The sequence below is a fragment of the Anarhichas minor genome, unplaced genomic scaffold (genome assembly GCF_050575085.1).
Source record: "Anarhichas minor isolate MPS153535 unplaced genomic scaffold, ASM5057508v1 ptg000004l, whole genome shotgun sequence".
Lineage (NCBI taxonomy): Eukaryota > Metazoa > Chordata > Actinopteri > Perciformes > Anarhichadidae > Anarhichas > Anarhichas minor.
In genome coordinates this window covers 6,238,551-6,254,318 of record NW_027466450.1, presented here as the reverse complement: position 1 = coordinate 6,254,318, position 15,768 = coordinate 6,238,551, and the positions used below count along the sequence as shown (strand labels likewise).

General features: G+C 39.7%; 1 protein-coding gene across 1 annotated transcript in view; it reads right to left on the bottom strand.

Annotated features, from left to right (window-relative positions):
• Positions 1 to 15,768, bottom strand: part of LOC142967706 (dedicator of cytokinesis protein 9) — a 71,531-nt gene that overhangs the window by 22,811 nt on the left and 32,952 nt on the right. The window contains exons 3-11 of the mRNA XM_076107202.1: positions 12,192 to 12,281; positions 9,645 to 9,727; positions 8,218 to 8,287; positions 6,220 to 6,315; positions 5,525 to 5,659; positions 3,274 to 3,448; positions 1,630 to 1,682; positions 980 to 1,054; positions 732 to 872 (exon numbers count right to left, since the gene is read on the bottom strand). Coding sequence (XP_075963317.1) covers positions 732 to 872; positions 980 to 1,054; positions 1,630 to 1,682; positions 3,274 to 3,448; positions 5,525 to 5,659; positions 6,220 to 6,315; positions 8,218 to 8,287; positions 9,645 to 9,727; positions 12,192 to 12,281 — 918 coding nt within the window. The remainder of the gene's footprint in view (positions 1 to 731; positions 873 to 979; positions 1,055 to 1,629; positions 1,683 to 3,273; positions 3,449 to 5,524; positions 5,660 to 6,219; positions 6,316 to 8,217; positions 8,288 to 9,644; positions 9,728 to 12,191; positions 12,282 to 15,768) is intronic.

The following is a 15,768-nucleotide window of genomic DNA, read 5'->3' as shown; positions in this document are numbered from 1 at the left end:
TTGTAATCCGGAGCGCCTTATATATGGATCAATTGGTTAATTGGTTGATCCATACTGGTTGTACACGGTGCTCTGTCAAAATGTTTCAGTACGACTGGTAAACTACAAAGCCGCACCGCGGTAAACACCGGTACTGTGCTTACTCCTAGTCCAACATCACTTGTGTGTATAAAGACCCCAAAATGGCACCTTTCAAGAGACACGTTTACGACGCTATTCTATTCTATGCGCCTTATAATCCGGTGCGCCCTATATATAAAAACAGTTCTAAAATAGGCCATTCATTGAAGGTGCGCCTTATAATCCGGTGCGCTTTATAGTGCGGAAAATACGGTACTAAAATTAAGTCATCTCAATGAAAATAAATATAAAAACAAAAAAAACCTACATATTCACAAAGATAAATGTCATCTTACAGTACTTAAAGATGCACCAACAGAGAGAGCTGGTTGAACACGATTCAAAGTGTGTGTGCATGTCATGTCAGTGTGGAGTCTTGTTAACTGACTCTTTAAGACAGTTTCTGTTCGGAGGGACAGCAGGACATCAGGCTCCATTATACAGATTGCTCGCCATGACTGCGCCTGGTGCCTAGTTGCTATGCCAACAAGAGTCCTTCAGCAGCTCGAATAATGACGGGAGTCAATCCGGCCGCTCTACAAAAACATCTCATCTGTCTTCAGTCAGCTGGATAATGATATTTCAGTTATTTAGGGCCTCGTGTGTCTTACGTTTGTGGTTGGTCCCTCCTCGTTCTCGGCCACGCAGCTTTGCAGGTTGAACGAGAGGTCATTGCAGTTCACCAGGACACGCTTGCCAAACTTCTCCTCAAACTGCTTCACATCCGGCTCTATTCCTGAGAAATCTAGTTTCTGAAGACAGCACGATGGAAGTTAGCACATTTCATTAGGAAGTGTTGGGTGTGACCTCATTACCGCATGGAAATAAGTGAACTAAAATGAGCTTTACATTTAATTACCTGTGTGTCAGGGTCCAGCGTGAACAACTTCAATCTGGTCTCGTTCCTCATCCTAGACTCGATATCTCGTGCGCTCTGAGGAGGGGAAAGGCATTTTCGAAATTCAAGCCACATACCGTCTGAAACATGAGAAACATCGTCTGGGAGATTTCCAGTCAGTTGGTTTTATCAGGTGGTACAAGCATTCACTTCAGTGCAGCACACTGTAACCTGTCAAACTGTTTCCCCGTTAACTGATACAACCAGTTTCCATGCACATATGGCCTTGTTATTGCGTGCCACTCAGCAATGTAACAGCATGAGAAGCTGAAAAAAAAAAAAAAAAAACGTCTGCTGCCTGTAAGTCATCAGTCAGTAAATCATTTAAAAAATGTTTCTATCCTAAACAAATCTTTAATACTCTTGATGCATGTGTCATTATGCCAAAGCAAGAGTCAGCTTTTTCCACTACTGCATATTTGCAGTGTTGTTTTTTGGGATGAAACGCAATGACAAGAGGTCTGTGTTTAATGTCAAATCAGATCCACAAAAACAAATGAATGACTGAGAAATTAGGTGTGTAAGCAGCATCTCTTAAATCTAAATCCAAGCCACATGTTTGTGGCTAAAGAGGCCCTCTTCCTTATAACTTCAATGAAAGTATGACCTACCTGAAAGCTGTCCATGCTGCCTGAGGAACTGTCGGACTTTCCAAGATCATCATCTAGAGGGAAATGGAAGAAATCATTGGATGCAGGCCACAGATAGTTGAGCATAAACAAACCCCCCCCGCATTGTTAAACACCCTTAATCGCTTACTGACATGTCAAAGATCAGTAAACAGTCATTTTAACTGTACAGGAATTAGTAGGATTGAGATGAAGATACAGCAGGTCTTAATGGCATATTTATTAAAGCTCAGAGTTCTCCTCAAGAAGAATCGTGTTTTTTCCTCTCATGCACAGCGTGATTAATAAAACCTGAGGAGTTAGGGAAGATTAGTGGAGCATTTTGTGCAGAGGCATTCAAACTCTTTCCTCCGTGGCTTAAGCCTCCAATGAGACAGGAGGGGAGTATTAAAGGCCTGGGTGGTCTGGTATCATATCCCTACGCTACACTACAGCGCCAGGAAGAAGTAGAGCATTGAGAGGATGATGGTGTGAATGATCCTCAGGTACATACAGTACCCCAGAGTACAAAAACTGATAATGATGAGTGGATTTACTGGATCTTCATGTGTGGGTGATAATTATTTTAGATAGAACTGAAGGTATTTTTCATCTTAGTGCTTAGTTTAAAAAATATTACAATGGTAGCTATTCTAATCAACTGCATTCATTAAAAGGTGAAGATGGTTTATACAACTAAAACAAATTATTTTCATTTAAGATTATCCTGTTAAGAATTTTCATGATGTATTGTTTCACCTATAAAATATTTGTGAAAACTGTCCAACACAATTTCCCAAACCCCAGGCTGACGTCCTTAAATGTCTTGTTTTGTCTGAACAACAGTCCAAAGCCTAAAGATATTCAGTTAACAATCAGAAGACTAAGAAAAACAGTCAAATCTAAAGTGTCAATCCGAAATTCTGGTTGATTTAGAATTTCTATTTGAGATAAAACAATAGAATTGTACTAGAGTTTAGCAGTCTGGAGTCTTTTTCTTGATACATGAGCTTTATCTTTTCAGATTTGTGTGCATAGTTCCAGTTGATGCGTCTGTACAATAGAGAAAAACTGTAATACAGCATTTTTTTTCTAGGATGTTGCCACAGACACCCAGTTCGTAATATTACAAAGAAATCGAAATATTGCAGCACTTTCATCAGTGGCACATTTGCTCGAATCACAATTGTGTTGCCACCTGTGGCGATAGATAGGGACTTAACTGACATTTATTCAAATGAAAATCTTCAAAATTGTCATTAAGAAGCTGGAACTTAACAATTTTTCTTAAAAACTCAAATGAAAAAAATGAATTGATTAAGAAAATAGTTGCAAATTATCTTTCTGTTGATTAACTTATCAATTAAGTGGATGATTGTTGCAGCTCTACAAATTGAAAACAGCAAGCACAGTAGAGACCTTGTTGTCTGGACTCTTACCCATAACTTTAAGAAGCAAAACACTTATATTATTCACATATTTTTGCCAGCGTGACCACACAAAAGCTGCTTTTGTCTGATATATTTTAGTCTGCATAAATCATTTCTCATCATGGACTTGGATAATATTTTGACAAAATAATATTCCATTTCATATTTGTGTTTCTTTGGGGGCTGGAAAAATATGGACCGACAGACGAACACACACCATCGTGAATGTCTCCGTTCCTCTTCTCCTGCATGGCAATCTCAAAGCTGCTGTGCAAGATCTTGTTGAGTGTGTTGATCCAATCCTCCATCTCTCCTTCACTGTCTGAGGCCAGCAGGTAGGTGCTCTTATCCTGCATCTTCAGCTCAAAAGCAAACCTCCGAACCTTGTTGTTCTGCTGCCACACAAAGAAGAATAGGAGGAGGATGAACAACGTATGAAGAGTCAAACTTGAAAGATCAAAGTCTTTTTGTAATCAAAAAAAGGTAGGTTTCATGTTTTCCAAGTGTGTTGGTATCTGATATTGAATGATTCATTAAATACGTTTAGTTTTTCACATTTGAAAATCAAATATCCAACTGTGGACATGGCAGGGCTGAAGGAACGTTTCATCTTGCTATCCAAAGCTAACATCTAACAACTGCCAGCTCATCAGAAGGCTGTAGGTTCTTAGTTTTATGATCTAAATCGTAGCTGGATCCACTTTATTTCTACTACTTCCCTTTAGTTTGAGCCTGCAAAAACATAAAATAACAATATTTTGGAGTAAAAATGACACTGCTCCAAAGATCACAGTTTTGGAAAGAGATGGGAGGCTAAACCCAGATTGAATTTAACTTCCACAGAAAGCAAAAGGACAATGGGAGTTAGGGAGAGACAGATTATTTCCATCTGCGTAACAAAGCTTGAAGCTCTGCCAGGACCACAGCAGAGACTTCTCTAAAGTGAGATGGAGCTGCTGAGTGAAGTCAACAGAAAATGAGCTGGATCTGCAGCACCGAACTATGACCTCAATGATGTCACTATCCAATCTGGGGGAAAAAAAACAAGAGTCTTGACAAACAGACTTAATCATCCGATAGGTCGGGAGGACCGTTCTCCGTCTTCTGGACAACAAAGCTGCACACCCCCCCTCAGGGAAATGAGTGGGAAAACCAGTCAAAATCATTTCTTAGATATTGTTAGCAGCTGTATTCTTAGAACAGTGAAGACAAGAAGAATTGTGTTGAAAGGAGAAAAGAAAACCCACAAACCACAATTATCTGTCGTCTTTTTTAGCACTTTTGCTCCAAGTTATTACACTACAGGGTCCGCTGATCACCTCATTAATATATGGCAAATGATTTGTGTGTTTAAGCATATGTTGGCGTCTCAACAAAGCGCAGGAGCAGCTTGAGCCTCAGTATGATGTCAATCCACATGTCATTACAGCTGCAGAGTGAAACATCTGCAGTTCCACTCGCAGAGCACTGGTGGAGTCTCAGTCACATGATCATTGAGACTTAAACAGAGCAGAAAACTCATCAACTGTATGTGATACACAAGAGGCTGCGCATTGCTGAATGACTGCAGTAAGTTAATCCCCAACAGAATGGTTTATTGATTAAAAGCACCGGCTCTGTATCATAATCAATGTACAACCCACTGAATCACGACATATTTTGAGGGCATCTCCTAAATTGGAGTATTTTCACTGAAAACAAACTAGAGGGATGGGGGTTAACACTGGTATGGGCCCCTTGGGGGGGGGGGCACTGATAAACACTCCAAAAATCTAAAAGCATTCAAACACCATGTGTTACCGTCTCCTCCTTCTACATTGTGGCCTGATAACTCTCCCTCTCAACACATGATAGGAATCAGACAGTCCTGGAAAATCACTCAACCGATCGATCTGATCGATGCCAGCTGGGTGCTTCATCAGTAATGTCTGTTTCTTTCCATCTATTGAGATGGTAGACAAATGATGATGATGCACCCCAGTAAGTCTTGGCCTACACTCAGATGCATGCACGTGGCATTGATCGTGAGGCCGATGGAAAGTGCAGGGAAGTGAGACCTCAGCATTCACCTTGTTTCACCAGCTGAGAGTCAGCAGTAAAGCATGACCTCGGGGAGGAGGGAGCTCAGGTTTCAGGGAAATGAACAGCATAGGGTCTCTCAGATACTTTTCAGCAGCAGCCCATCGATGTTAGAGAAATTTGTGGTGAAATTTTGCCTGTTGTTTGACTGAAGCTTACGTTTTACCGTTTATTGCATGTTGGAAAATACGTTTACTGGGAAAAGAATTGTGAAGAGGAAGTAGCCATGTCTGTATTGTCACTGTATTTCCAGCAAATGGCATTTTCATTTCCATGATGTACGAGGCCACGGGATATCCCTTTTGGCAAAGCAGGCAATGGTTTATTCAGGGTCATCGCAGTTCAACGATCACTGCCTTCATGCCAAAGATACTTATTTTAGATCGTACCTGAACAACACCCATGCAGGAGTCCAAGAAAATGGTTCCTTTGGGCTCTTTGGAGATCTTCTCATCCTTGTAGAAGTTTAAATTATGAGAGCCGTCCCCGAGCTGAGTTAGATGGAAATATCTCCTCTTGAACGACTGGAAAAAAAAGAAAAGAAATAACTTTTAATTATTGGGAAAATAAATACAATGTTTTGGTCATAACATTCAAGTCCTTTACACCTTCTGCATGAAACAGTATACAGCCAGTAATAACAATTCCTTTCTTTAAAAAGGCAATGACGAAACCAATAGATAGATATAGAAAAAGATAGAATTGTCTTATGCTGTACAGATTGTAAAGTCCTTAGAAGTATTGTGGGTTCAACCAATGCTTATTTAAATCTGTCAATACTTTTCCTAATTATTATTGATTAAACTTGTCTGTAAAATATCAGAAAACTTAAAAAAATGCCCATCATAACTTCCAAGAGCCAAAAGGTCACATCTTCAAATTGTCAAAAGCCAAATATATTTAGTTTGCTATCTAATAAGACAAAGTAAAGCAGCAAAATTTCAGGACCTGGAACCAGCAAATGTTTGGCATTTGTGCTTGAAAAGTGACTCAAACACTTAACCTGTCAAACTAGCTGCCTGTTGATCAAATAATCAATTAAATTGACTGATGGTTTCAGTTTTAAATGTCCCCACTGTCTCACCCTCATGGTGACGCTGATGGCATTATTTATGTTGCCTTTATACAGCCAGCCATGTTTGGAAATCCCGCCTTTCTGGGATCCTAGGGAGGCCGTATCCTGCAGGAGACACAAGATGAGACAATTTAGTAATCTATCATTGGTTCTGTAACATATACACAAATGTACCAGTGGAGTGAAATCATTAACAATTCAAATTCTATTAATGTTGAAACAAGTTGCAATACTTAAATTGGGGCAAAGTATGGAGTAATTACAGCAAAACTCCATCACCTGTTTCCAAGGAATTGTCAAAATCAGATATTTATGCAGTGAGTCATCATATCTTGATATCATATCCCAGATGACATTAACACACCCTGCCAAAGCCTCGCCTTTACTGTGCGGAAAACCTTTGACGTTGTGGTTTGAGAGGACACAGAGCAGAACCCGATGCAGGTCTGCCTCCGTCCAAACAAGCAGGGAGAGGGACATTAAACAAACCATGACTGTTAAACAAAATAAACATCTCCCTCCTCCCAGCAGATACATGACGCGAGGACCATAATCATCTCACACTCGTAAGGCGAGTAGCATGAGATCACACACAAAGCCTCCGTGATCCAACAGCTATCGAGATCTGTAGAAATAAACCAATTAGGGAGTAAAGAAGGAAGATGAGATCTCTATCGTCCTTTAGATCAGCCCTGTCATTTACAGTTACACTTCCCGACTTTGCAAGACTACAAGTGAGGAACTGTATCCCTGACAATTTCACACAATGCGAAAAGTGAATGGTCTTTCAAGATGTCCTCATTCTGGTCCAGCACCACTTTTTCTCTCAGTATAATAAAGCTAAAGGGGGATTTTAAAAGTGCAAGCAGTAATTTGGATATTTTCAACGTGCCTTGTGTGGAGTGATCTAAAACGCATCTGGAAAGGTTCGGTGCCCGTTTATCCCCGTCAATGTCTAGACAACGTTCACCGGTCCGCAGAGAGGCAGACAAATCACGGGATCATTCTCTCTGAACTCCAGAGAACTAAAAAAATAATAATAACCAAACCAAACATTACGAAACTCCAAAGAGTTTTCAGGCAAAGAGAAGGCAAACCAAATCTCACAACCAAAAGTTGCATGTGGTCCAAAACACACAACCATAAAAAAAGAGATGATGAGTTCAGATCCTTTTCTTTCATCTGCACAAACAACCTCCCAGTAAAAAGAAAGTCCTGTTGTGTCAGAGGTGAGGCTGAGCAGGACAGACTATGACCCATGAAGACCTGCCAAAAGCTTTCCTCAGTCACAGTCACAGTTAACTAATACGCAGGGAAAAGAGACACTGTGTAGTGTTGTTTTCTAAAAACCCTAAAAGCTCCTAACTGTGTACTTCTGCTAATACTGAAGCACATTTTGTTGGCTATAGGAGGCGCAGTTTGACATATCAGGTGAGGAGAGTAGGTCAGGATCATCATCATACATCTTGTGAGGGTGCGTGACCTCATAGTATGTTAGATAACATTTCAGCCACAGCTCCTCTCTTAAGACTCAAATCAGCCTTTCCAAAGATAAAAACTAAACACTCATTTAAAAAAACACACACACACCCACTCGTCATAAAGGAATTAGAGAGGGGATGAAAAGATCTAAATGTTACCTAAAATAATTATTGTGTAAAAAAAAGAGGACGTTTTGAGACATTGTGTGCCAGCAAAAGTAGTTAAGTCTAATTACACTTAATCTTTCCATTAAATGCAGCTATTAGACACAAAACTACCCTTTATCTCTTTAACAGCCATAATGAGAACAGGAAAGGCAAAACTGATGACTGGAATAAGACACATTTAGCGGCATGAAGGTTTCTTTTCTGGGCGAGGCTTCTGGTAAGATGTGATCCTGAGTTAAAAATGAAGTCTAGAAACGCTGCAAATAGACATACTTCATTACTCTGAGGTGTTGATTGGATTGTTTTTGGAAAATCAAAGGATGAAAACTCTAGACATAGAAATAACTCATAGACTCACCTCATCTTTGTCGACATCCTCATCCACTTCAAACACATGGACAGCCAGTTTATCGGGCCTGGACACTTTGCTGTAAAATAATAGATAGTCATGAAAAGGTTAACTTAGTGTGTACGAACAGATCACTACAGGTCAAGGTAACTGCATAGTCTGGTACTGTACAGGCAACTTAAAGGAGCAGTGTGTAGGGTTGGGCGGCATCTAGCGGTGAGGTTGCAGATTGCAACAAACTGAACTTCTCCTGTGTAGCAAGCGTGAAGGAGAACTACATTGGTCGACGCAAAAACTCGAATGGCCCTTATCAGCTACTGTAGAAACATGGCCGGCGGTTCCGTGAAGAGGACCCGCTCCGTATGTAGACACACACGGATTCCAAGGTAACGAAAACACAATTCATGTCTTTCAGGTGACTACACACGAAAGAAAACATATCATATTACATTTCTGCTAATAGATCCCATTAATGCTCCACACTGTTCCTTTAACCAAAATATCTGCATTTCTCTGAATTTTAAAAGAAAATATCGTTTTTTAATTAATCCAACAAATTTATCGGACAGCTTTTGCTACTAGTTACTTAACACACAAGCTTGTAAATATATTCTCTTTACCCGTTTAGAAAGGGACACTCTTCTACTTTTGATACACTTTTCTGCTCGCACTTGAATTCTTAGTACTTGGCGTTTAACAGCATTGTTCAGGATATTCATGGAAGATTGTGTTTTGCTTTAATTTCAGTTCACTCTGAAAATCTTTCTTGCACATGTGGTCTGAAGAGGTGCGACTGAGATGTGATTTTTCTTCATGTTTTCTTCATTTTCTTTGAATAAGTTTGCAGCTGTCTCCAGAGGGTCCGAAAAAGGGCAGGAACTCAGCAAAAGCAAATTCCAGGACTGTTGAAAAGCAGCAGTTGACTGTTCATGGAAACTTTGCTGAGGTGCAAACTGCCTGCTGGTAAATACAAATGTGCCAAAGGTAAGACTCACGTCATGGAGTATTGTTCTAACTTCCCCAGACTGAGAGACAGAACGTTTGAGATCATAAGGTCATTGTCAACTCATATTCCAACATGTTGGTAGTAAAATAGATAGTCTTTGAGGAAAAGGCTGGACCTGATGACACAATCTCCGGACAATGAGGGTGGTTTCCACAGTGACTGCACGCACGCAGGAATTATTCAGTGCACTGTAAAAAGGAAGTCTTTTGTTGCAGGGAAATAACAATTATTTACACTCTGCGTTTCCTTGTAATTAAGTCACAACAGCATTTTGTCAAAAGGAGGAAACAAAACGGAGACAGTTTGTCTCGGTGAACTGAAAACACAACAAATTGTGAGTGACTGTGTGTGCACTGTGTATTTTAGGTTACCACATTACCTCTGTGTATATATTGTACAGTAGTCCTGAGGTTTTCAACTGAAGACTTACTTTGGAAGCTGTCGAAAGTCTGCAGAATAGTCCTCATACTTGTAGTTGACGACATGCCAGTCAGATTTGTAGGTCTTAATGCACTGAGAAGACAATGAATACAAATTAAAGACCACTATAACAGACTGCACAGTGTGTCAACTTTATAAAACACAGAGTACAGCGGTACTTTAGGGATGTGTCAAAGTGTCAGAATGTGTCAAAAGAACTAGTGTTTAGTTAGGAAGAATGAAAACAAATTAAAAATGTGGTGCTTTGTGTATATGCTGTGTGTATTCACGCACGAGGAATGGCAGCGTAACTTCATTGATTATTTCAGAAGCTACAGTTTAGTTCTGTTTCCTCTGCCAAGTTTATAACTAGTGAGTTTTGCTGCTTAAGTGTCCCACTCAGTGACTTACTGAGCACATTTCAGCGTTTATAGCTGATCCGTGCATCGCTATTGTTCGACCATCTGACTAGCACTTCAGTTGAAGTATACTGTCACCAAGAGCACGCCACTGATTGACACACTGTCAGTCTCCCAATGGACTGTTTTCAAAAATACAAATCGATGCATCAGAACCAGAGATATCTTCTCTTTTCCTTCCTTGTCAAAACCTGGCGCCTGCATTACCCACAATGCAACTAAACCGGCCACAGTTCGGTCAGAGATTTGTGGTGTGTTATGCTAGCAGCATCTAGTGTCGTGACGTGCAGTTTTCTGGTAAGTTAATTTTCTTTCTTCTTTTTCAAACTTGTAGTCTTCAGGCAAAACTGACAGAAACATTTAAACCTATCCACAAGATGAAATACTTTCAGAAAGTGTATAATTGTTGATGAATAAAATACAGTGGCTGACAACATATTTTCTTACGGCTGTTTTTATTTACAAGAAGCACAATCAAAATACAATGGTTGTTTTGTACAACGATTAAAGCCTCTGTGCATGGTCAGTGTACACGGTCAGTTTAACCATTCCTTAACACAAACTGGGAGGGAGTGTTACTCTATCTGCCTTCACTTGGAAAGGAGACATCTGTTCATTGTTAGTCAGCGATAGGAGCAGCTCACTGGTATCTATTCTGCAGAACTACGTGCCGTTTACAAGAATTGCCCCGGCAGGGAGATGAAATGCAACCTGATCAGGAGAGCGATGGGAAACAGAGAGGCTCCTGCTGGGCTGATCCCCACAGCTGCCCTGGTGATGTCACACAACACTTGACTGGGACTTTTAGTATCTGTATGACTTCAGAAAAGGCTCCCTAAAACACTGACTTTGACCTGGAAGGTGAATTACCGCCAGCCAGCTCTGGTTTAAAAAAGACAGTAAAAGAAGTGTGCATGTGCCGGATGGTAAAACACTGTAAACGTTAGCAGATGAAACCCTCTCTCATTTTTCGAGCAACAACTGGAAATAATTCACAATATATTTTTTCAGTTCCACTGCCATTATATAACTAAACATTATTATTCTGTGTCGTGGTCTTTTGCTGCAGTTTGACAGCTGATATGCTCAAGACTCAGCACATAAAGACAGCACTATAAACCAACACTGACAGACGATAACCAGAAGTTTGATAAACTTGCGGATTGTGAAAATTAATTGCACTTTATTGTTCCTGCGGCCTCTGGCATTAATAGATAATACTGAGGAAATACAGTACAAATAGTCCAGTTCTCTGTAATCCAGCAATGATCTGTATAATGAGTCCGAACACCATTTACGCAACCATTTATATTCAAAGTTAGATTAATGTAGCTGAAATGAAGAGGTTTCATGATGTGATGTAGCTTGCTGCTATTATTAGGCCACAAATTCGGTAATGACTCACATTAGTGTCAATATTCTGCTGTAATTTGTCTGTGTGGTTTACGTGCAAGGGATGTACTTTCCTATCCACTTCCTAACCCCATGTAACCGATTTACAGTACAGGACATTTTCGGCAATTAAAGAAACCGTCTATACTTGTGCAATCAGTTATAGTACTTAAAGTGCTTTGTGTTTTTATTTGTATTAATTCCAACCTGCACAAAATTCCTATCACGATTATAAAAATGAAAATGAATTTACCTGCAGATTTCAACTTTAGTGTCTATCAAGCTACTTAATGTTGCCAATTGTTAAGTTCTGTGGAAGTACTGCTCCTGAAGATTGCCAAAATGACCCATAAGTTTACACTGAAGTTAAATAAAAGCTGTTATTTTGTTTGATAGCAACATCCCAGATATCCCAGCTATGTAAATATTGTTAGGTGGTATTTGTTTAGAGTATAACACTTAGAATTTCAACAACTATGCTTCATCAGCACTGTGTAGGTGTAGTTTGATCATATGTGATTAACATCTGTCTGGTATCCAGATTTTGATTCAAAATTTAGCTAAATGTAAATACATGACATCACATTTTTTCCTCTCCCCACTTCAGACGAAAACACAAATACAGAAATCTCTAATGTGAAATAACCCAAACTGGCAGGAGAATGTTAGGTTTGTGTAGGACCCCATCGCTAAAGCTAATAAGTCGATTAATAAAATGTGTTTTCAGGGCTTTCAAATCAGCTTACCTCTTGGACAAACAGACTCTGGGCCTCCCTCTCTGCATTTTCAGGCAATGTAGGGTAGAGAGTTCTGCCTTGCCGCCTCAAAGTTGAAATCTGCAAAGCAAAGCAATGGTTCAATTCAACAAGAGCAACAGAGCGAGGAAATCACAACAAACATGACAACATTGTAAAAGTGAAAACAAAATGTGGAAGACATTGCTCGAGCTGGACACCCAGTATTACAGTTTGTGGTCTCAGCTGGAAACTCCCTCTGCTACTGGTGGTCTTTTAAATATTTTTCTATGTTTGACTAAGGACTGATGTGTTTCTGAGGGTTCAAAGGGGCAGTATGTGAGGGAGGCAGCATGCTTGTCCATACTGCTCAGCTCCAGGAACCACAGACACACCCTGAGCCTGGCTCTCTGCCACTGTTGTACAGCCACACACTCTGAGTAATCAGCATCTCAGCACCTCTAATGCCTCGTTTAAGCCTTTCAGTAATGACCAACAGGTTTACTGTGCACCGTAGCCAAGCAGCAGTTTCACAGCAGAACAAGAAAGCTAAGGTAAAAGCCTACTTCAACAAGACGTGTCGACAGCCATGCTAGCTGCTCTGACATCTCTTAATCATTGTTATAGACAACCAACCAATAAGTCAGTCTTAGCTCAATGTAAAAAGCTGGAGCTCTATTTAAACATGTAAAATACTGCTTTGTGCAACAACATCACCATCAGGTCTTAGCAGGAGGATTAATTCAAAAATAAAGTGCATTTGACCACAAATAATCCCTTCGAGCAAGAGTGATATGAATACAACCATTAAGTGAAGCAGTTCAGCTGACTGAGTTAAAAGTAAATAAGTGAATTGTGGCTTTGCACGAGTCAAATGCTTGTCGGCTGTGTTTTTATGATGAGATGCATGCAGAGAAAACCTTTATTATATTTTCCCCAACACATTTTTATTGAAATGAAAAGCGATTTGAGCAGAAATATGTTCCATGTATGTTAGTTTATGATTCAATTTACCACGGAGCTAATCAAATGAAAGTACTTTGACCATAGTGTGTATATCTAATGAAGAAAAAACACGAGTTAAGATTTTGTCTCATATGATAACCAGTCAACTGTGTTTATAATCCCATAATCTCACTGTATCCAATTCAATGGTGGATCAACAGAGAATGAATCACTTACTAACTGATGATTGTAAAATTCATCGGAATCATTTTTTAGGAAAAATACCAAATATTCTCTCTCAAAGGAGGGTTTTCTGCTTCTCTCCTTCTTTCTCTTTATGCCATTATAAACTAAATACTTTTGGACTGCTACGAACATTTTTTTTTTTACTGTTTTCTGACATTTTATAGATCAAATAATCAATTTATTAAATAAAGAATATTAAACAGAATAATCTATAATGACAAAAGTGCCATCTTTCTCAGTTGCTGTCCACCTGAATGACCTTGTATTTGACTGAGCGTTAGTCGTGTAAACTACGACGAATTCCACACCGAGCTCGCATTTTCGAACCTGAGGTCTCCCCTTCCTCTCCGCTAGCCAGGTTTCCTGCAGGGCAGATGATAATCTTTACAATCCAAGCAGCAGAAATAAACAGGCAAGGAGGTAAGAGGGAGTCAGGAAGTGAGCAACAGGAAGCATTTAATTGGGCTACGAGTCGCCAGGGAGAACCAGGAGATTCTCTGGTGAAATAAGCCCAAAATTAGCACTGGATAGCCTAACCCGAGTGTGCCTCAAGACATCACCACCTCAGCAGTGGTTTCATAATTACTAAGTTAAAACTGATGCCGTGGATATTCTTTATTTTTGTTATTGTCAACAAATCCCACGGAAAGACCGTTAGCTAAATGCTAAATTCTCCCAATGACAATGCTAACATGCTGATGTTTGGTTGGTATAATACTTTACATGTTCAACATCTGACTTTATTGTGTTAGCATGCTAACATTTGCTAATTAGCAACAAACATAAAGTACTGCTGGAATGTCATTAGTTTTGCAAGTATTCAGTCAAAAAGCAAAGTGAAGTTTGTAAGATACTAAATTCTAAATTAAGAGCATATTTATTGCCTCCACGCGGCTCTAAACATGGCAACGGCTGAGCCTACTCCTTACAGTTAAAGGTGCTCAATTCGCTAACAGTGCAAACAATGGCAACAGTGCTGACAGAGCCAATAGTGTTTACCTGAGGGGGAACTGGAGGGTGGGTGCTACACTTCCATGCCAAAAGAGGTGGACCATCTATATAGCCATGCTGATAGTGTGGCTAGTAAAAGTTTTGTTCAGAATAATAAAAATATAGAACATCGCCAGCCTTATCCTTCAAAGATATGGAAACTGTTAAGTAAAAGAAAAATAATAATATCCTGATCTGTGGGCTTTACGGAGGGGATGGGCCCAGACCCCAGGGAAGGAAGGGCCCCCTCCTTGTAACCCTTGACAAATTTCTCCAGAAACCTTGCAGAGAGAGCACAGGGAGACCTGCACATAACTGGGTTTTGCCAACAGCTTCCAGATCAAAACCAGATGGCGATGATATAAACACTGGCTCACAAAAGGCCAGTACCAACACATGACTTGTGATGTGCAAGTAGGGATAAGATAAGGTAGAGAGACCTGCCCGTGGTTTCTATTAATGAGAAACAAACAAAAACAGGATTTATACAAAAAATAACATAAAGAGGAGCTTCTGTCCGTTTTAGACTGGATTCATCACCAATTAACACTGTATACTTAGTATTGTTTGTATGCATATTGAGTATACTGGCTTTACCTCATTTCACTAAAAGCACCAAAAGTTGAAAAGGCCTCGACACTGAAGTTGATTAAAACCTTGCTCAAGTCCGGGGCGGTCGAAACAGATGTTAGCTTCAATCACTGTGGTGTTTTTTTTTTTTTTTTCTTTCGTCAGAATCACCTGTCAGCCCCTGACAACGTACTGTTTGTGTGTAAAGCTGGTATGTTATGTTCACAGCAGCAGGCTGGAGGAGCATGACACAAGAGCAGACAAAGCCAAGGCTGTCCCACTGTCACTGAGCACCCAGCTGCCAGGCCTCTGTACACTGTAACCAATAGCTTTAAAAAGCGCCAAACCCAAAGTTAGAAACACTTTCTATTTACAGTGTTTTTTTCTATTCCACACAGCCATCTTCTCCAGTACAGTGACTGGAAGGATTCTTCACCCAGAATACATTTAAGTTTCCAGTACACATTTAACCTGCAACACAGGTGATCTGGGTTAGATAGTGGTTTTAAAATAAGTAGAGCAATTATTGATCTCCACATGGGATATTGAGGTTGCATTAGAGTTATATACAACAAGTATAAGAATAGAAGTAAAAATATTAACTACACAAGAGCAATTAAAGACAAAATTATGAAAAGTGACAATGGTTTGCTTAATAGCAGGGCGTCAGCAAATCTAGAATGTTATCAATGTGTACACCACAATAATATATAATGTGATTTAGTAATAATAATAATAATAATATCGTAGAGTATGTTAGGTGCAATATTAGCTGCAATGTAATAATAATACTGGTAATAATAATACAAACATAATTTAGTATAATATACTGCAGCAG